At 33.1% G+C, this 20776-nt stretch overlaps 1 protein-coding gene across 2 annotated transcripts in view; it reads right to left on the reverse strand.

The window, feature by feature from the left end:
• LOC139486205 (ATP-binding cassette sub-family E member 1-like) overlaps positions 1–20776 on the reverse strand; it is a 31106-nt gene that overhangs the window by 9490 nt on the left and 840 nt on the right. For both annotated transcript variants that reach the window (XM_071270994.1, XM_071270993.1), the window contains exons 2-12: positions 16959–17075; positions 16202–16287; positions 14413–14510; positions 14056–14173; positions 13560–13697; positions 11220–11289; positions 9369–9465; positions 8850–9061; positions 2160–2309; positions 1177–1308; positions 62–231 (exon numbers count right to left, since the gene is read on the reverse strand). In XM_071270994.1, the coding sequence (XP_071127095.1) occupies positions 62–231; positions 1177–1308; positions 2160–2309; positions 8850–9061; positions 9369–9465; positions 11220–11289; positions 13560–13697; positions 14056–14173; positions 14413–14510; positions 16202–16287; positions 16959–17070 (1383 nt within the window). In that variant the 5' untranslated portion in view covers positions 17071–17075. The remainder of the gene's footprint in view (positions 1–61; positions 232–1176; positions 1309–2159; positions 2310–8849; positions 9062–9368; positions 9466–11219; positions 11290–13559; positions 13698–14055; positions 14174–14412; positions 14511–16201; positions 16288–16958; positions 17076–20776) is intronic.

The following is a 20776-nucleotide window of genomic DNA, read 5'->3' on the forward strand; positions in this document are numbered from 1 at the left end:
AGAGGAATATATACCACCAGCACGATGAAGACAAAAGTATTTGCTAAGACAGTGTTCATACCTCTTGATCTATGATTGCTTCCATCATCATTGGTTTCATCACATCAGTAACAAACTGAGGGTGGATGTAGGCATCACGGATCCTATCGTGCAATAACTGTCGCACTGTTCCTTGAGACTTTGGACTGATCTTCTGGGGTTTATAACTCACATTTAATACAGGACAGGAGCCTGAAAAAACAATATTTCATTTGAACATATCATCAAAAAAAATATATTATAAGTCTATACATAAAATTGATCATTATTTTCACATTTCATTAAGTACAAAAACAAAACTTTTCCTTCGGGTACACAAACAAACATCAAGTTATTGTGTGGAAAAAACCTAACAAAACAATGCCCCCTCTCCACATAAAACAATGTCAGTCTCGTTTTGCTTTCAGGAAACACCAAATATAAAAGGGCAGTACATAATGATATAATATGCCACATCCTGAGAAAGTTTAATAAAATTCTGATTTGGGAATCAAGCAGCAACAAACACAAATGTCATTTTGTGTATAGTAGTGTTGATATGACAAGTACTATACCAAATCAAAGTAAACCTCAATAAATACTCTGCTTTAAATCATCTATATTTGAATCCAGTACATTTAAAGCAATTTTTTTCTACTTAAAAGTTTTCAATTGAACCTCAGAATAAATTTTTCACCAGAAATGTCTGAATGTGAACAGCAATTTTATTTTTTCTTCATCACTGGTTCAACAGTACACATATGTGCATCATTTTCTTAGCCAATAGTCCAACACATTGGAACTCATGCAGATATCTATAATAGCTAGTCAAATAAAATACTTGTACAATTTTAAAAACAAGATGAACTGTCAGCTATTTATTTTTTACAGCTGATTTCCTAATGCTTGCAAAGTAAAACTTTGGTTGGCTTGCTTGCTTTGTTTGTATAATTGTTTATACAAGCTTTGTAAATAAGATTGACATCTTTAAACAATTTATATAAGCATAGTCTAACCTGTATATATCATATTTGAATTCAATTGGATGTTATCCTAATGATTGTACAATATACAAACAAAGCAAGCAAGCTAACCAGTTTTGTTCTACATGCATTAGGAAATAAGCTGTAATGAGTATATGATATATTATCTTCTTACCTCCTTCATCTGGGGCTAATTTTCCTGCCAGCATTCTAATGAATGTCGTCTTTCCTGTTCCATTTTCTCCCAACATAACAATAATTTCTGAATCTGTGAACTGCCCTGTTTTTACAGAGAGTGTGAAATTTCCTGGAAAAAAAGACAGAATTAATTCAGTTACTAGTAAAAATATTGTGCAACAAGAATGAGTCCCCAGTACACGGATGCCCCATCCGCACTATCATTTTCTATGTTCAGTGGACTGTGAAAATGGGGGGAAATCTCTAATTTGGCATTAAAATTAGAAAGATCATATCCCAGGGAACATGTGTACTAAGTTTCAAGTTGATTGGACTTCAACTTCATCAAAAACTACCTCGACAAAAAACTTTAACCTGAAGCTGGACAGACGGACGGACGGACGAACAGAACAGACCAGAAAACATAATGCCTATAAAAGGGACATAAAAACAGTTCAAAGGATTATATGTTTGTGTAGAGCGAACATGTTTACACAAGCTCTCTCTTAATTTTAAAAGCCATATCCTATATAAATTTACTGTATTTTTTTGTACAACTTCACAATCTAAACCTAAAACAACTCATTCTTCAAATTTTTGTAGGATGATCTAAAGTATTCGTTTTAAAACTTGAAATATTCTATTGAACCTCAGAAGAAATTTTTCACCAGAAATGTCTGAATGTGAACAGCAATTTTATTTTTTCTTCATCACTGGTTTAACAGTATACTTATCATGCTTTTGTGCATCATTTTCTTAGACCATAGTCCAATGCACTGGAACTACTGAAGACATCTTAATGGCCCCTACAGTCATGAAGGGGGCAATAAAATACCATCTTCTAAACAAAATCATAAACCATTCCAGAAGACTTCTTTAATTCCCCTTTTCCCCCTAGAAATAAAGACCAAGCATTGTTTTCCCCAATCCTTACAGATAATTTTATGTCAGTTTATTAAAGAAACATTTTTGTTCACCTACCTAAGAATTTTTTCTGATTTGGGTATTCGTATCTGCACATTCTTTTAATTTCTTCTTCCATAGCTGTTTCTGCCACTTTGAATGTCAATGAAGTTTCTCGGAATCTCAAATTCTCTGTTGGCACAAATCCATCCAAAAATATATTGATACCTGTCAAAGAAATGATAACCATTGTTAAAATTGGTTTCAGCATCAGAAATGACTAAATTATTGGTGTACTTCATCAAAACTGTATCATTTTCGGGAAAATTGAATCAACAAGACAGTTCAGTTTCCGTTATATAATCATTTACAGTAATCATCAATATATGTATTAAAGTATTAGATAAGTATTCATGATTTGTATTACTAAAAGTTTGCTTGTAGCAAGCGATATCTCTATATAATATGTGCATTTCATCAAAACTGTATCATTTTCGGGAAAATTGAATCAACAAGACAGTTCAGTTTCCGTTATATAATCATTTACAGTAATCATCAATATATGTATTAAAGTATTAGATAAGTATTCATGATTTGTATTACTAAAAGTTTGCTTGTAGCAAGCGATATCTCTATATAATATGTGCATTTCATCAAAACTGTATCATTTTCGGGAAAATTGAATCAACAAGACAGTTCAGTTTCCGTTATATAATCATTTACAGTAATCATCAATATATGTATTAAAGTATTAGATAAGTATTCATGATTTGTATTAAAAAAAGTTTGCTTGTAGCAAGCGATATCTCTATATAATATGTGCATTTCATCAAAACTGTACCATTTTCGGGAAAATTGAATCAACAAGACAGTTCAGTTTCCGTTATATAATCATTTACAGTAATCATCAATATATGTAGGTAAATACTCATGGTTTGATTTAAAGGTACATTTTCAACGCATTTGATGGTAGCAACAGAAATCCCTATATAATACATCAATACTGTATCATTTTCGGGAAAAATGGATCAACAAGATAGTTCAGTTTCCGTAATGTAATCATTTACAGTATTCTTCAATATGTGTAGTAAAATATTCACCACATTTTCAAAAATAGTGTTAAGATTGATTTATTGTTGGTGTTTTAAAGCCACTTTTAAGTGCACTTTTGGGCGATTTTGTGGCGGCCATATTTTAATCTTCGAGGAAGCTGGATTGCCTGGAGAAAACACTCCACCTTCGATAGAAAAATTAACAATCCTAGTCAATTAAGATTTGAGTCAAGTGCTCCCGCACGAGCGTGTTTAAACTCACAACCTCAACCTACATAGACCACTTGGTCACCAAGGCTCTCATTGTGTTAAGTGGTTTGCTTGTAGAAACAGATATCCCTATATAGTATATAATATGCACTTTTTGAATTCTGTATCATTTTCGGGAAAATTGAATCAACAAGATAGTTCAGTTTCCGTAATATAATCATTTACAGTAAATTGTCCATTGTAATATGTAGGTATAAAATAACTCATGGTTTGTACATGGAAAAGTCACATTTTCAAGAACTGTGTTGATAGCTAGTTCAAATTTGTTTCAATAAACATGATTAAGGAATTTAATTACATGTTCATAATCATCTTGTCTATTTATATATGTCAATACAAGTAATATTATTGGCAAACTAACAGCAAAAGTAACTTTCAAATACAGATGGTTACCAGTTACTGAAAATTAAATATCCCAAAAAGTTCAAATTTCTTTAAAGAACAGAATTTTACTTGCCGGCTTCAGAATTAAAACCAACCTCAGTTAAGACCATTTGTCACCAGAAAAGTCTGAATGTGAACAGCAAATTATCTTAATCATCATTGTTTTATCTTAATATTATCTTTTATTGTTTTATACACTTATAATACTATCTGTGTCATATTTGGTACAAATTTATCGAACCTTTTTTTAACCAATTCAGACAGCTGAATTACTTTATAGAACAGAATCTTAATCAACATGTAAGACTATAAAGCTGAGTAGTCATGTTACCTTCAGAATTAAAACCAACCTCAGTTAAGACCATTTGTCACCAGATAAATGTGAACAGCAAATTATCTTATTCATCATTGTTTTAACTTAACACTATACATTTATTTCCCGTGCCTTAGGGAGATTTGAAGATTTGTTCACCAAAAAATATTCATATTTCACGAGGGCTCTGCCCGAGGGAAACATGATTTTTCGAGGGTGATCAAATCTTCATATCTCCCGAGGCCAAGGGAAATGAATGTTTTATTCCACTGCCTAAGCTTTGTATACTATATAAACTTCAAATTTTAGTTTGCATACCAGCATTTTTTCTTATCCGCTTGTTTTTATTACTAAACACGACATACATATTGATAAACACTACTGATAAACATTAATTATTCAATTAGTCTTTTTGTTTTAACATCTGAAATAAATTTGAACATGAAAATGATATTTGCTAAAGCTATTTAGAAAATAAGAAGTTCAAGACGTTATGTACATAAACCGCGAGTAACGTCACACAATTTAGTCCTGACATTTCAGAGGGGAATATGATACTCAGAGGTGAATATGAAGTTTTGTTTCGACGTCACATGTTAAAGTTTCAACCAATCAAATGTTGATTTCGCTATCAAAATCAACATGCAGTGGAATAATATCTTTTATTCTATATTGGAATTATATTAGTAGGTTTCTCTATATGAATTGGATTTTGAATAAAAAAGCATTTTCACCTGAGAAAGTGTTATTCACCGCGCTAAACGTCACACGCTTTTACATGCAACGTTATGGTAAAATGTTTCGTGTAAAATTTGTTTTGGTATATGTTTGTCATTAAATACATTTTCTTTTCTCGGAATATAGAATAAAACAATTACTGTCTTTTGTTATGGTAAATATGGGGTTTAAGTGACTTTTGAAAAACTGATATTCACTTCGGCCGTTGGCCTCAGTGAATATCATTTTTTCAAAAGTCAATAAAACCGCATATTTACCTCATCAAAAGACAGTAATTGTATATTATTGTTATATACATTTATCATTACGAACTGTATCATATTTGGTACACTAAACTGAATTTCTTTATAGAACAGAATTTTACTTATTAACATGACTATAAGACTAAATGTTAGTGTGGTTTCATTTACATTTCTTTTTTTTATTAGTCAAAATCCAGAAAACAATCATGTGTTCACGGAGTTGGATTCAGTATTACATATGTCCCTACAGGAAGTTTGACATTTACTATATATGTTTGTTGCAGAATAAACAGATCATTTGTTACATTTTTAGTTAGTTTTATTACATTCTGTTAAGAATATGTTGCATTTTAGCCAGTGGATACTTCTATAACGGAAATTCAGATGTCAGAAGCCTGTGAATTTAATTATAGAAATTCACAATCGAAAGATGGGATTATTCGAAAAGTAATTTTTAGAAATGGGGGAAAAAAGGTTCTAGGGTCTGACAGGGAGTTTAAACTAGGGTGTGTTTCGTATTAAACTGGAAATACACTTACACTTTTATTTGGCATAAAGCTTAGCATTCATGTTACCTTCAGAATTAAAACCAACCTCAGTTAAGACCATAAGTCACCAGAAAAGTCTGAATGTGAACAGCAAATTATCTTACTCATCATTGGTTCAACTTATTACTTTTTTTCCTTGTTTTATATTCTTTTATTACAATCAATGTCGTATTCTGTACAAAAAGTTCATTAATCCATTTTTTATTATTCAGAAAGCTGACAACCTGGATAAGCATTATTCTGTTAAATTTCTGCTCAAAAACATTGCCTTATCTTTCTTTGTATTTTATCTGGATGAAAGTGTAAACATGGTATTTCTTTTTGCTAAAAACTGTGTCAAAATCAACTGAGCATTCTTACATATCAGCCTTGTGCCAAAAACTTTTCTGGCTACAAGCCTAAATCAGAAATGTTAACTATTTCCATACATGATTAAAAACTTTCACAAGCAAGTATCAATTTTCATTTGACTCAAGCATAGGGCTTACAATTAAAAAATAATTTTGTCTGGGCAGTTAATGGTGAAATGATTATAAACACCCTGGATAAGACCAAAATAAACAAGAACATGTTTTGTAAACTACAAACATTTCCTACATACTTACCTACCTGCCCATTCAAAGGTGCAGACAACATCTAGCCATACTATAAATGACTTTTAAGATTTACAGTCAATTGCATTTTGTGTGTAGGTAAAGGTAATATCTTTGGCTAGCTTGCTTGCTAGCTGTACTGTAAAATCATTATTTGGTTAGGTAAACTGCCCTCCTTTAAAAATAGACTAGTCTGACATATTATCAATAGTCGAATTAGACTACTTGAAAAGGAGCACATAAGGATAGTATATCTTACCTAATAATGACTTCACGATTCAGCTAACAAGTGCAAGCTAGCCAAAGACATTACCTTTAGCTACACACTTAATGCAATCGGCTGTAAAGTCGTGTAACATTCAGAATTAAACCAAGACCTCAGCAAGGATAATTGATCACCAGAAAAGTCTGAATGTGAACAGCAAATTATCTATCTCATCCTTAGTTCTATTGTTAATTTTCCTCTCACACTAGATGTTAGCACGACACATAATTATCATTCAGGTTGTTGTGTTTAGAGAAAAGGGCAATTGAGATTAAAAATTCAAGAGCAAATTAGCCCAAAAATTTGTTTTTTCCTTAAAGTAAACCTATGTCATTTGAACTCTTGTGAAGAGTTGTCACCTTCATTGTCATTAGCAATCATACCAAATCTTCTTTTTTTTAAACATACAAATTTATATTATGTACATTGACCTCAACCTCAGACAGAAAATATCACCAGAAAAGTCTGAATGTGAACAGCAAATTATCTTCCTCATCATTGGTTTGACAAAAGATTTTCCTTCAAGGTATTATTTACTCTAAATGCATTCTGTATATATTTGGTATGAAAAGTGCATTAAAAAGACCATTATAAAAGAATACTAAAGAATACGTTAAATAAACTGCAAAAGTTTCCTACCAACATACCCAAGAAAAGGCATGGACAAGCAACATAAAATAAAGAATTTGTTAATGTTGGACTCAAATGACCGTTAAAACTTGCACTTAAGCAGTCATGTAATTGAGAAATCAACCTAACCACAGTAAAGATAACAAAAATGTACACATTGACATGCTAAGAAGACTGAACTCATAATTGTTAGAAATGGAAAACAGAAAGTAGGTGAAGGGCTTAAACATGCTCACATGTTGTAACTCACATGTTGTAACTGACAGCACTGCAGTGCTGCTGACAAAATATAAAGCAGTCATGTTAGATAGTACTCAAAAAAATGTGCGACAAAGTTTTTAAAGCTCATTCCATATATTGACAAACAAGAGGTAATTATTCTAAATACATCGACTTCAACCTCAGAAAGACAAAGTCACCAGAAAAGTCTGAATGTGAACAGCAAATTATCTTCCTCATCATTGGTTTGACAAAAGATTTTCCTTCAAGGTATTATTTACTCTAAATGCATTCTGTATATATTTGGTATGAAAAGTGCATTAAAAAGACCATTATAAAAGAATACTAAAGAATACGTTAAATAAACTGCAAAAGTTTCCTACCAACATACCCAAGAAAAGGCATGGACAAGCAACATAAAATAAAGAATTTGTTAATGTTGGACTCAAATGACCGTTAAAACTTGCACTTAAGCAGTCATGTAATTGAGAAATCAACCTAACCACAGTAAAGATAACAAAAATGTACACATTGACATGCTAAGAAGACTGAACTCATAATTGTTAGAAATGGAAAACAGAAAGTAGGTGAAGGGCTTAAACATGCTCACATGTTGTAACTCACATGTTGTAACTGACAGCACTGCAGTGCTGCTGACAAAATATAAAGCAGTCATGTTAGATAGTACTCAAAAAAATGTGCGACAAAGTTTTTAAAGCTCATTCCATATATTGACAAACAAGAGGTAATTATTCTAAATACATCGACTTCAACCTCAGAAAGACAAAGTCACCAGAAAAGTCTGAATGTGAACAGCAAATTATCTTCCTCATCATTGGTTTAACAAACTGTTCTATGATATTTATTTAATTTGTATTACACCTGTGGCAAATCTGGTACAACCAAACAAAAAAGTGCATTTGAAACCTTAAGAAAGACCACGTAAAAGAAGAACATCTGCAGCATGTTCAATGAACTGTAAAATCTGTGTCAAAACCCTAATTTTTCATTTCTTTTAAAAAAAAATCACAACACATGCTTCAAGTTGATGGTAGACTTACTTCACCAAATATATAACCCTGTGTTGATACCTTATATGGATCTTATAAAAGTTTGTCACAAAAAAAAATAGACATAGGAAATGTTTGTGGCAATACTGTAATATTACCATGATCAAATACTCAAAACAAACATTTAATTTAGTCAAAAAGTCAATTTTAAGCATTTAAACCATGACTTCTGGTTATTACAATTGGACCTAGCTGTTTTAATGCACACACATTTTCTTGCTGTAATAAACTAATAATATGATATTCAAATAGACATAGTATGGGCTTTGCTCATTGTTGAAGGCCGTACCATGACATGTAGTTGTTAATTTCTGGGTCATTTTTGTCTCTTGTGGAGAGTTGTCTCATTGGCAATGATATCACATCATCTTTTTCATTTTCATAGCAAAATCTTACATAAGTGGCAGTTATCATTTCAAATGCTTGTTGTAACAGCAAACCTACCTTCTCGTACACTGAAGGGCATAGTAACTACACCATATGCACCAGGAATTCCATATAAAACACATATAAAGTCTGATAGATAATCTAGTACTGACAAGTCATGTTCTACTACAATTATATATTTGTCAGCATGAATCAGCTCCCGGATTGCCAAGGCAGCTTTCAGTCTCTGTTTCACATCTAAATAACTAGAGGGTTCATCAAACATAAATCTGAAAAAAAATGTTCATTTGATATATTGTAGGCACAGGCATAAAATTGCTTATGTTTCTTGTATAAGAATTTAAAACGAATTTCCGTCTGTTTCTATTTTAAAACATTAAGGATATCACTAGATTGATTTTATGTCTTTTTAAAGCTGAACATGAGTCTATTGTTGAAGACTGATTATGACCTCCAAATGATGAAATGTAATATCCTTTTATTCTTTTTCACAAACTTGTGGAAAAAGGTATTCACTTAAAGAGTGGTCTCACTTTGAAACAAAGTCAGTAACTTGAAAAGAACTATTTAACTTACATGTCAGCTTTCTGTATACACACCATTGCACAGGCAAATCTCTGTAATTCTCCTCCGGATAAATCTTCTACATTTCTATCTCGTACATGCATCAAATCTAAAATTTTATAAAAACAAGACATTCATCAAGTTATTCTTTTGAGTGTAACATCCCAATCTAAATCTAACAATTACATCATTTTTTGAAGTCAAAGCAATTATTTTTAAACTTAAGTATTCAATTGAACCTCAGAAGAAATTTTTCACCAGAAATGTCTGAATGTGAACAGCAATTTTATTTTTTCTTCATCACTGGTTCAACAGCACACTTATGAACACCATTTTCTTAGACATGAGCCAATACACTGAAGCTGCTTTACAATTTCAATAACAAGATGAACTATGAAAAGTAAAATAACAAAAAATAAGGAACTCTGAGGAAAATATTAAACCGTAATTCTGTATAAAGCAAATGGCAAAATTAAAACGAATGCTCACTAATGATAGCCCTACTTTAAGTAATAAATCAATGAAAGTAATTGAGCAATGAATGATGGATGGCTGCTTAGTGTAGAGCTGCAAATGCATATTCAGAACAAGAACATGTTAATGAAATATGAATATTAACCCTGCTCTGCTCTAAACTGACACGCTAAGCTGGATTATCATCATGCTAGTTCAAAGAGTAACAGTCCATAGTAAGATATGTCACATTACTCTAACACATTATTTAAGACATTCATATTTATTATTAAAAGTAATTCTTTTGTTTGCAACTTCCTAATCTAAATCTATAACATCAGTTCATAAATCATTCATAACAGATATTTTAAGTATTCAATTGAACCTCAGAAGAAATTTTTCACCAGAAATGTCTGAATGTGAACAGCAATTTTATTTTTTCTTCATCACTGGTTCAACAGTACATTTTGCTCATCATTTTCTTAGACAAAAGCCAATACACTGAAACTACTGTAGATATTTCTAGACAACATGAAATACTTGGACAGTTTCAATAACAAAATGAACTCTGAGATATTGCTACCTAATGATAGCCCACTTAAACATTGGTCAATGAAAGTTATTGAGCAATGAATGATGGATGGTTGCTTATAATGTTGGCGGGCAAAAAATAATTGCAGATTGTAAATGTTAATATGAATATTAACCCAGCTTTGCTCAATTTAGACAGACACACTGAGCTGCATTATTAATGTGGCAATAGTCCTTCGAAAGATATGTCACCTCACCTTTACATATTATTTTTACTATTAGTCAACAAGTCATTGCTCTTACTCATTAATGCCCTGTGCTTACAAGAGAAGCATCAATTACCAATTTTAAAGTCTTTGGTTTAACCTGGCAGTTTTTTGAACCCATTCCCTCAAACACACTACCAAAGACTATTTAGGCAGTTTGTATCCACCAATAGTATTCAATTGAACCTCAGACAAAATTTGTCACCAGAAATGTCTGAATGTGAACAGCAATTTTATTTTTTCTTCATCACTGGTTCAATATCGGTTTGCTTGTTTGTGCTTTGAATGGGGCAAAAAAAAAAGACAAAACCAGGTATTTTTATCCTTTTGAAAAAAAAATCTTTTAGGAAAACAATCCTTTCCGTTTTGATAAATATCAAAAGATCTTTAATATATTTGCAGTATGATAGTCAATGAGACAACTCTCCACAAGAGACCAAATGACACAGGTCATACAGCATAGTCAGCTATATTTCACTCATCAATTACAACCAATTGTTTTTAAACACATATTTTTAGTGGGAATTTCCAGGTTAAAAAAAAATTATGGAGTTTGTACAGAAAGCTTACGAAATTCAGCTAGAACCATAAAGATTATTTAATTAATTCCTACCCATTTGTTTACAGACTTCAATTTGGTTTTTCAAATCATCTTTCTTGTCCAGTAATGCTTGAACTGATCCCTGTAAATAACAAATAACATATTTTGGCCTTCAGAATCACACAAAATATCTACTGAAATCCATATTTATTATGCCTATTCAGGACTGCAACTTGTAACGTTAATGTGATATATAGATTAGCTACTGTGCTTGTAGTTTGCTGAAAGATAAGTCACCTTGAATATACACCATTCTTCTGAATTCTTGATGTGTGCAAATGAGCACAATTCTCAAATTTTTCACATCATGTGCTTTTATCTAACACCAAACTGTTATACATACCACTGTCCCAGGTTAGGGGGAGGGTTGGGATCCTGCTAAGGCCAGACTTTTTTTATTATCTGTTTAACGAGAAAATTTGTAAAAAATAGGGTCGAGGGGACGAAAAAAAAAAAAGAAAAAAAAAGTGCAAAATTGGTCCAGTCGACACTAAAAATAAAAATAAAACCAATCTAAGTGACCTTTTTTTTTTTTTTTTTTTTTTTAAGAATTTATCAAAATACAAGAACAATGGAAGAAAACAGACCTCTAGATTGTGAGCTGGGCTACTAAAATTTTGATAAAATTTAATTCAAAATACAAACATCATTTAGGAATAATTTGGTCTGGGCTACCAGCTTGAGTTTCCTAAGTTTTATTCCGGTGTAGGGTGCAAATGTGTACTGTAGGGTGCGAAAGTGAAAGGGGGTGAACGTGAATAAAAAAAGTGGTTTTTCAAATGATTTGGTCCCATCCATACACAAAAATTCAAAAAGCATTATTGATTTTAATTGATATCTTTGATACTATTTTAATATGCATACTACGATACTACTTCAAAGGAAAAATATAAACCCAAACTCTTCCAAAACGTTGACCGGCATGTCAGGTTCAACATCTGCCTCGTTGGTTATAATGCGGCTGATGCCAACATCTTCCGGTAACTCATTGGACAACATGACCCCGATTGCCTCATCTCTATTACACTTAACAAATTTGAGTGAACACGAACTTCTCTCTAGTGATCGGACTTAAAGTTTAATGTAAAAAAACGGTCCCTTCCCGGAAGTCGCCGTTTTGTTTGACCATGCGACAAGAGATAAATTAATAATCGCAGACCCGAACTCGTACTTTTTTTCTTTTTTTTTTGAGGATTTCGTAACAGTCGGCGGAAAAAATAAAAACAAAAGTAGGAAGCACTACTTTTATTTTTATTCTGAAATCGGACAATGTGGAGTCGGCGGATCTCGTTAAACAGATAATAAAAAAAGTCTGGCCTAACATGTTTAACCCGCCACATTATTTATGTATGTGCCTGTTCCAAGTCAGGAGCCTGTAATTCAGTGGTTGTTGTTTGTTTATGTGTTACATATTTGTTTTTCGTTCATTTTTTTATATAAATAGGGCCGTTAGTTTTCTCGTTTTACGGCCGAGAAAAAAAAGATCTGTGTTTCCGGTAACCCGACCGACCCTGTTTTTTAGCCCCGACCCTAACTTTTTTATTGGATCTTCCAAAAAAAAAAAAAAAAAATTTATCAACCGACCCTGTTTTTGACACAGGCTTCTGATAGATGGCATAATATTTTTTCTCTCTTGCTTCCTCTTGCATAGAAAGCCAGTAAAACATTTTATTAATGTCAAAAGGTATTCCAAATAGGTTAAAATCCAAGAAATTTGCACAGCAGGTGCTTCAAAAACATTGCAAATGGCACACTTCCGGTTTTTGAAACTAATTACGGATCCGGACTTGGAAAAAACATGATAATTTTCCGGATTTCATTTACGATGTCAAAAAAAAAAAAAAAAAAAAAAAAAAAAAAAGAATTCTGACCTACCGACCCTATTTTTCAAAATGATGTTACCGGAAACACATATCTTTTTTTTTTAGGCCTAATTGTTTTACATGGTCTTCTCTGGGCCTTTTATAGCCGACTATGTGGTATGGGCTTTGCTCATTTTTGAAGGCCGTACGGTGACCTATAGTTGTTAATGTCTGTGTCATTTTGGTCTTTTGTGGATAGTTGTCTCATTGGCAATCATACCACATCTTGTTTTTTTATATTTGTTACCATAATTTTTTTTCCCCTGAAATTATATTTTTTGTTTGTATTTCACACATTTCAAGATAGAAATTTTAAAAGGTTATAAAGTTTAAACTGAAGATGTCTTTAGAATTTGAGTCTTTGGGATGATTTCTTATTGGTGTATACTCCTTTTGTTCATTCTCATTCAAAAAACATCTTATATTAAATGGTTCATGTGTTTCATAATTTTTATTTCATACTTCTTTTCAATTAGAAATAAAGGCTCACCTTGACAGCTTTAGGAATTTGGTCCACATATTGAGGTTTGATGATGGCTTTCAGATCATCTTCCAAGATCTTTGTGAAGAAATTTTGTAATTCAGACCCTCTGAAATAGGTCAATATCTCTGTCCAATCTGGTGGATCCTACAAAATATTCAGCTAAATGTGTCACACAACCATTTTGTTAATAAATTAAAGAAAGCTATTTTTGAAGTGATCGTTAAAAAGAGTGCAAGTTTTCTCACCAATTTGTTTTTTTACACTTGTGTGTTTGTGTACAAGTGCTTGTCTGTTGTTGTAGAGCATATGGTAACCTTTAAATGCCACCTTCTTGTTGGGTTGCTGTTTCTAATCTATTATGTTTCACACCCACACCTACTTATACCATTGACATATGCTTTTAAATTTATATACATTTTCATCTCATTACACATAAAATACAAACAATATGAAGATAATCATGGCGAAAAATCATTAAGATTCACCCCTTTCGTAGCCTTACATCAAATCTTCCCAAATTAGGTTTCTGTTTTCCAGCCAAAATTTTCAGAGCTGTGGATTTCCCAATTCCATTGGTTCCTACCAGACCTAAAACTTCTCCTGGTCGAGGGGTGGGTAATCTGCAAGAAAATGTCAATTCAGTGAAGCAATTGTTAATAAACATACATTTACATGAGCTAAATGATCATTTAATATATTAATGACAACATTTTTTTTAATTTGTTTTCACTTTAATATGGTTTTTGATGTCATTCATGGTACATTAAGGGTCAATATTTGAGTTTAAAAAAAAATCATTTCAAGTTTTCTAAATACTTTCAGCATTAAAAATTATGAGAAATTCTCTTAAAAGACAAACCTGTGTAATTTGAAGGAGTTTGCACTATATCTGTGTGTAGTATCTCTCTCAAGATTACTGGGCAAGTTGATGATTGTAATGGCTTCAAAAGGACATTTCTGAAATGGAAAAAAATAGTTTACTGTTTGTGTCCAGCTTTGAGTCCTTGTCTGAGAGTCATACATCATATTACAGTATTGAGGAGACATCTTCGCTGGCTAAATTAATGGTAAGGACGATTAATGTATAATGAATATTTTTTTTAAAATCTAATTCTTGAAAATTATTACATTCAATTGGTCTTAAAATGGCTGTATATTTTTCATCAAGAAACAAAATCATGGAAAACTGTAATAAATGTTGGCTATACTTAAATATTTGAAGTATTAAGAATTTCAACAATTTATCCTCATTTGAATGATTACTGTCACCAAAGACTGGGATTTACGTCTTACAATACATTTGTACATGTATAAAAATTTGTGTTAATTTGTCCCAAACATAAACCATTGTAAACCCCTCTATTTCCACCAGAAACAGCAAACCTAAGTCTTCCTTTGGCGACAATAAGACAATAGAATGTTTACTTGTATGTATGTTCTACATCACAACAAACAAGAATGTGTCAATAGTACACTGATGCCCTAGGCCACTCACACTATCATTTTCTATTTTCAGTGGATCATATCAGACATTAGGATCAAAACTCAGAGTTGGCATTATAATTAGAAAGACCATATCAGGCCTGTAGGACAAGCACATACCAAAATTTACTTGTCCGAATGAAATTGTTACTTGTCCAAAAATTTTCTATTAAGTTAAAAAAAAAGTTTATTCAAATGCAATCAATAAAAAGAAGATAAGCCATCATAAGGTCTGATTGCCAATGAGGCAACTCTCTGCAAAAGACCAAATGACACAGAAATTAACAACTATAGGTCACCATATTGCAAGTAATGTTTTTTTCTACTTATGATCAAATATGATTTTGTGAATTTTATGGTAAATAAAAAAAAAATTTTTGTGAAAAAATTACCGGTATGGTATTTATTATAAGGAACAGAATAAGGTAGCAAAATGAGGCACAGATTTGTCTTGGTCCCAAAATGTCTCCTGCCTTGTCAAACTGTCTATCAATCATGTCTACTAAATATGTCTCCTATGGTGCCAAACTGTCTCTTAAACAATTGGAGCTGAATCTTTTGAGGTGACGAACTGTCCTGTAAAGTTACCTTATCTACAAAGCGCATCATTGATTCCGATCAGTAAGACTGTTTTCTGAGAATAGTATACCTTTTACCTGTTAAAAAGTGCCTGACAAAGAACCAGTTAAAAATTATCGATTGCAAGTAAATTGTTGAAGAAAAGGGTTTTGCATTTGAATAAGCAGAATACAGAAACATGTCAAATTACTATTTGTTTTCTTGTTTTTGTTTATAATATATCACTTTGTTCATCAAAGTTGGATTAAATTTATTTTCTGCAGAATAATTGTACTTGTCCCGAAGGACAAGCTTGATCCAGCTTTTACTTGTCCGACCTTTTTTCCCTCTGGTACTGGACAATCGGACAAGTGTTATTGTCGAGGCCTGCATATCATAAGGAACATGTGTACTAAGTTTCTACATGTTCAAGTTGATTGGACTTCAACTTCATCAAAAACTACCTTGACCAAAAACTTAACCTGAAGCAGCTTCAAACAGGACAGACGGAAAAACAAATGGAGCATAAAAAGAATTATTTTATATATACCACAAGATGTGTTCCACAACTTAATATGATATTCTGTTTTTCATACATAAAATCTTACCTTGGCACATATACCACAACCAATACACAGTTCTTCAGATATAAAAGCAATCTTGTCTGTAGGGCACACTTCGATACACAACTTTCCTGTAAACAGATTTAAACATGATGTATGCATTCAGTGTGACTTGCCATAGGTTTAGAGTTACAAATCTGAATAATGTTGAAAGTCAATATTTGTTGGTTTTTTTTATTTTGAAGGTTTTCACTCAATTTTATAAGCAGCATATATATTCATGTCAGTGTCATAAACAGATTTTGTTACCTGGTTGCTACAAAAATAATTTAAAATTCCAATCCTGAAAATGATGCTTGAGATAACCTGTAGAACACAATCATGTCAATATTTTGTCTGATTTTGAGCCAGAGGACTTACTTTCACTTTTTACCTTAGTAATCATAGCAATAGATGGAACAATTCTTACAAAAGTAAAAGATTTCATATATTTCTACTGGCACATTAATTTTACAACAGGTCAAAATTTAATTACAATTGAGCTGCGTCAAGATAGAAATCAACATTATGCAAGTGCATGTATACATGTACATTGATCGACTTAGAAACATTCAAATACGAAATCAAATCTGATTGGTGGTATGTTTTGAATAGGATTCTTTTATCATGTATTTTTCAAACTGTTAAAGACTTTGCAAAGATTTTTTTTCCCCACCTAAATCAAATAAAAATATGTACTGATCATGATATTCATTTGAATAAGGTTGATTTTATCCGACAGCTCATTTGTAGATCTACTCACCCATTCTTACTACAGGACAGGACTTCTTACACTCCTGTCTGCATCTTTTTGGTTTGCATTTGTCATTGCTGACAATAGCAATACGAGTTAACTTATCTTGTGTTTTCGACATTGTTTCTGAAAATAAATTAAAGAAGTTGTAAAAGTAAACAGTAAAATATTGCTAAATGGTCTAATATTACCAAATAGTCACTGATAGAGGAATGCTTTAAGGAACCATTTAAGGTTGAAAAAGCAAAATGTTGGTTTTTTTTGGCAACACACAAGCATCAAATTATAGAATTTTTTGTGGTAGGCTAAAATTAATTTACCTTTCAATTTTATTAATTGGCACAGACAGTCAATCAGAAATAATTCTTTCCAAAAAATAACCCTTCACTCCTTGAGAGTTAAATGGTCTTCCCGATGTTTAATTTTTTTTAATATATCTCAAGTTAGAGACTAGTATTATTTAACACCCACAATGGGCTGTAATATGACTGCGCAAATTTAAAAAAATTTTTTATTCCAACTTCCAAGGGAAAAAGTAAAATCACATAAATACTTAACTCAGAGGAAAATTAAAAAAACGGAAATTCACATATAACACCCACAATGGGTTGTAATTTGACTGCGCAAAATTTTACTTTCTTTTTATTCCAACTTCCAAGGGAAAAAGAAAAATCACAAAAATACTGAACTCAGAGGAAAATTCAAAACGGAAATTCCCTTATCGAATGGCAAAATCAAATGATAAAACACATCAAACGAATGGACAACAACCGTCAAATTCCTGACTTGGTACAGGCATTTTCAAATGTAGAAAGTGGTGGATTGAACCTGGTTTTATAGCGCTAAACCTCATACTTGTATGACAGTTGCATCAAAATCCGTTATTTTAATAACGATGCGTGAAAAAAACAGACATAATCAGTAAAATAGTCAAAATATCATTTTATGGTTTCAGCAAAATATTGCCAAGAGAAAATCCTTACATAAAAGGCAACAACTTTTACAGATTTGTTTTATTTATGAGTAAATCCCTTGCATTTTTCTTCATTTGCAGTCCTTAACCATTTATTTTTTTGGGGGGGGGGGGGGGGGGGCAAAAATGCACTGTTCATTTTTTTTTTGCATTCAAAATACAGTCAATCTGTAAATTTTCTTCTTCTTCTTCCAGGTAAGGAACTCCGAATTCGCATTTTGAATGAATGAGGTCCCGCGAAGTTTTTCTTTTTTCAATTTATATGGGGACAGAGTCCCCAATAACAGTAGAAAATTCAATAAAAAAAAAAATACGGGAAAATTTCCTGAATTTTTCATTGTACTATTGAACTCAAAATCGTTCAATTTTTTTTTTGTCGTGTTTTGAAATCCCGGACCTGCGCAGAAATGTACAATGTACTTCCTTTTTCCGGTCTCGTTTGTATGAAACTTTGAGTAAAATATATATTTATCAGTCTAGTATAAAATAGGAAGGAACGCGCAATACCAATTTCATTTTTAATATTCCTTGATATGAAAAAACGTTACCTGATGATAGCGTTTCTTTGTTTACATTGCATATGACGTCATAATTTAAATAACGTCACAACTAAATCCCTAACAACAGAACCAAAATCGGAAACGTTACGGTATTTCCGTTTCTTTTTTTTTAAACAAATATTTAAGTTACAAAAAATAATTCATACAGACTTCGTCCCCATTTAGGCAGCAACCATTTGATTTTCTGGGGGGGGCTATGGTTTTTTTTGGAAAAAAAAGTTTGTTTCCAGTTTTCGGAGAAAAAAATAATTTGTTTTTGATTCTGAGAAAAAAAAATTGTTTGTTTCCCCCTCAGCTGCCACTATATGTAATGCTAAAATTGAAAGAAAAAAATTGTTTTCGACTTGTTGCGAAAAAAATAGATTGTTTTTCGCCGCAGGCGAAAAAAAAAATTTGTCCAGAAAAAAAAACCATCTATCTATCTATCTATCTTCCCGTCAAGGAGTGGACTCATATTTGAGTGTATATACTCCAGCGTGAGTGAACAGCTAAAAACCTTCAAGTATGTACAGCTAAAAAGAGATCTGTATGTACAGTTAAAAACGGTGCTGTAATTTAGATGTGGAGTAGTGTCGACACGCTGACATCTTGGATGGCGTGTCGAAAGTGTTCCACAGACGGGGAAGCTCGGATATCTGGAGGTATGTTGTTCCAGGATATGATGGTGGCTGGGATGAATGAATATTTAAAGCAGTCCAGTCTGGTCCTTATCTGTCTGATGTTATTTGACACGGAACCACGGGTTCTGGTATCATGATGGCTGAGCAGGTGGTGAACAGGAACTTCTACAATATGGTTTATTATCTTGTAGAACATGATGACTCTGCTCCTAGCTCTCCTATGTTCCAGTGGTTCCCAACCTAGTTGCTGAGTCATTTTAGTCACACAACCTGGTTCCCTCGAGAAAAAGTCCCCCATTACGAATCTAGCAGCCTGGCGTTGTACGTTTTCCAGTTGTTGGATTTGTTGTTGCTGGTAGGGATCCCAGACAGCGCTGGCGTACTCGAGGACGGGTCTTACTAAAGTTGTGTAGGCTTGACTTTTTACTTCCTGAGGACAACATCTGAGGTTCCTTCGCAGGAATCCAACAGATCTGGAGGCTTTGGCTGTGGTCTGGTTAATGTGCTCACGCCAAGACAGGTCCTTGCTGATGTATAAGCCAAGGTATTTCCCGCCTGGGACGCTTTCAAGGGTATGGCCATGCAGATGGTAATCGCATATGGTGGGTTTGCGTTTCTTGCTGATATGGATGGTGGTGCATTTTTGCGGGTGGAACGCCATTTGCCAATCATTTTCCCATTTTTCTAATTTATCAAGGTCGTCTTGTAGCTTGGTGGAATCGCTAGTGGATCGAATAGGACGATATAACAGGCAGTCATCAGCAAACAATTTCACGCTCGAGTTAACCGATTCAGGGAGGTCATTGATGAAGACAAGAAAGAGCAGGGGTCCCATTACTGTACCTTGTGGTACACCAGAAACTACCTCTGCTTCGTCTGACATTGTTCCCTCCACTAGAACATGTTGTTTCCTACTGTTCAGGAAGCTCTCCACCCATTTGAGAGTATAGTCACTGACTCCATAGTATTGGAGCTTATGGAGAAGTCGCTTGTGTGGCACCTTATCAAAGGCTTTGGCAAAGTCTAATAGTATTGCGTCGATTTGTTGGCCATCTGATAGTCCATTTGCCAGTTCATGAATAGTGGCAATCAGCTGAGTCTCACATGAGCGTTTTGTGCGGAATCCATGTTGGGCTGGTGTTAAAATGGAGTGTTTTTCTAGGTGTTCCATTATCTTCGAGTGGAGTATGTGCTCCATCACTTTGGAGCAAATTGCTGTTAGAGACACAGGACGGTAATTTGCCGCAGTACTCTTGTCTCCTTTCTTGAAGAGGGGCACCACATGTGCCATGCGCCAGTCATCTGGAACTTGCCCAACATTAATTGAGAATTGAAAGATGTGTGCAAGAGCAGGCGCTAATTCTGATGATAACTCTTTAAGGAAGCGAGACGATATCGAGTCTGGTCCTGTTGCCTTGTGTGGGTTTAAATTTTTAAGAAGCTTGGCCACACCTGTGGTTCCGATGGTAATTGGTGCCATTTTGGGATAGGGACTAGGTCCCTTATCTGGCATTGTGTTTGTATCCTCCTCTGTGAAGACAGATTTAAATTGGTTGTTGAGGATATTAGCTTTTATCTTCGGGTCGTTGTGGATCAATCCGTCGGTGTTCCTAAGTGGAGCCACACCTGAGGCTTCCTGTTTCCCACTTTTCACGAAGGACCAAAACTTTTTGG

Source organism: Mytilus edulis, chromosome 8 (genome assembly GCF_963676685.1).
Source record: "Mytilus edulis chromosome 8, xbMytEdul2.2, whole genome shotgun sequence".
In the NCBI taxonomy this organism is placed as follows: domain Eukaryota; kingdom Metazoa; phylum Mollusca; class Bivalvia; order Mytilida; family Mytilidae; genus Mytilus; species Mytilus edulis.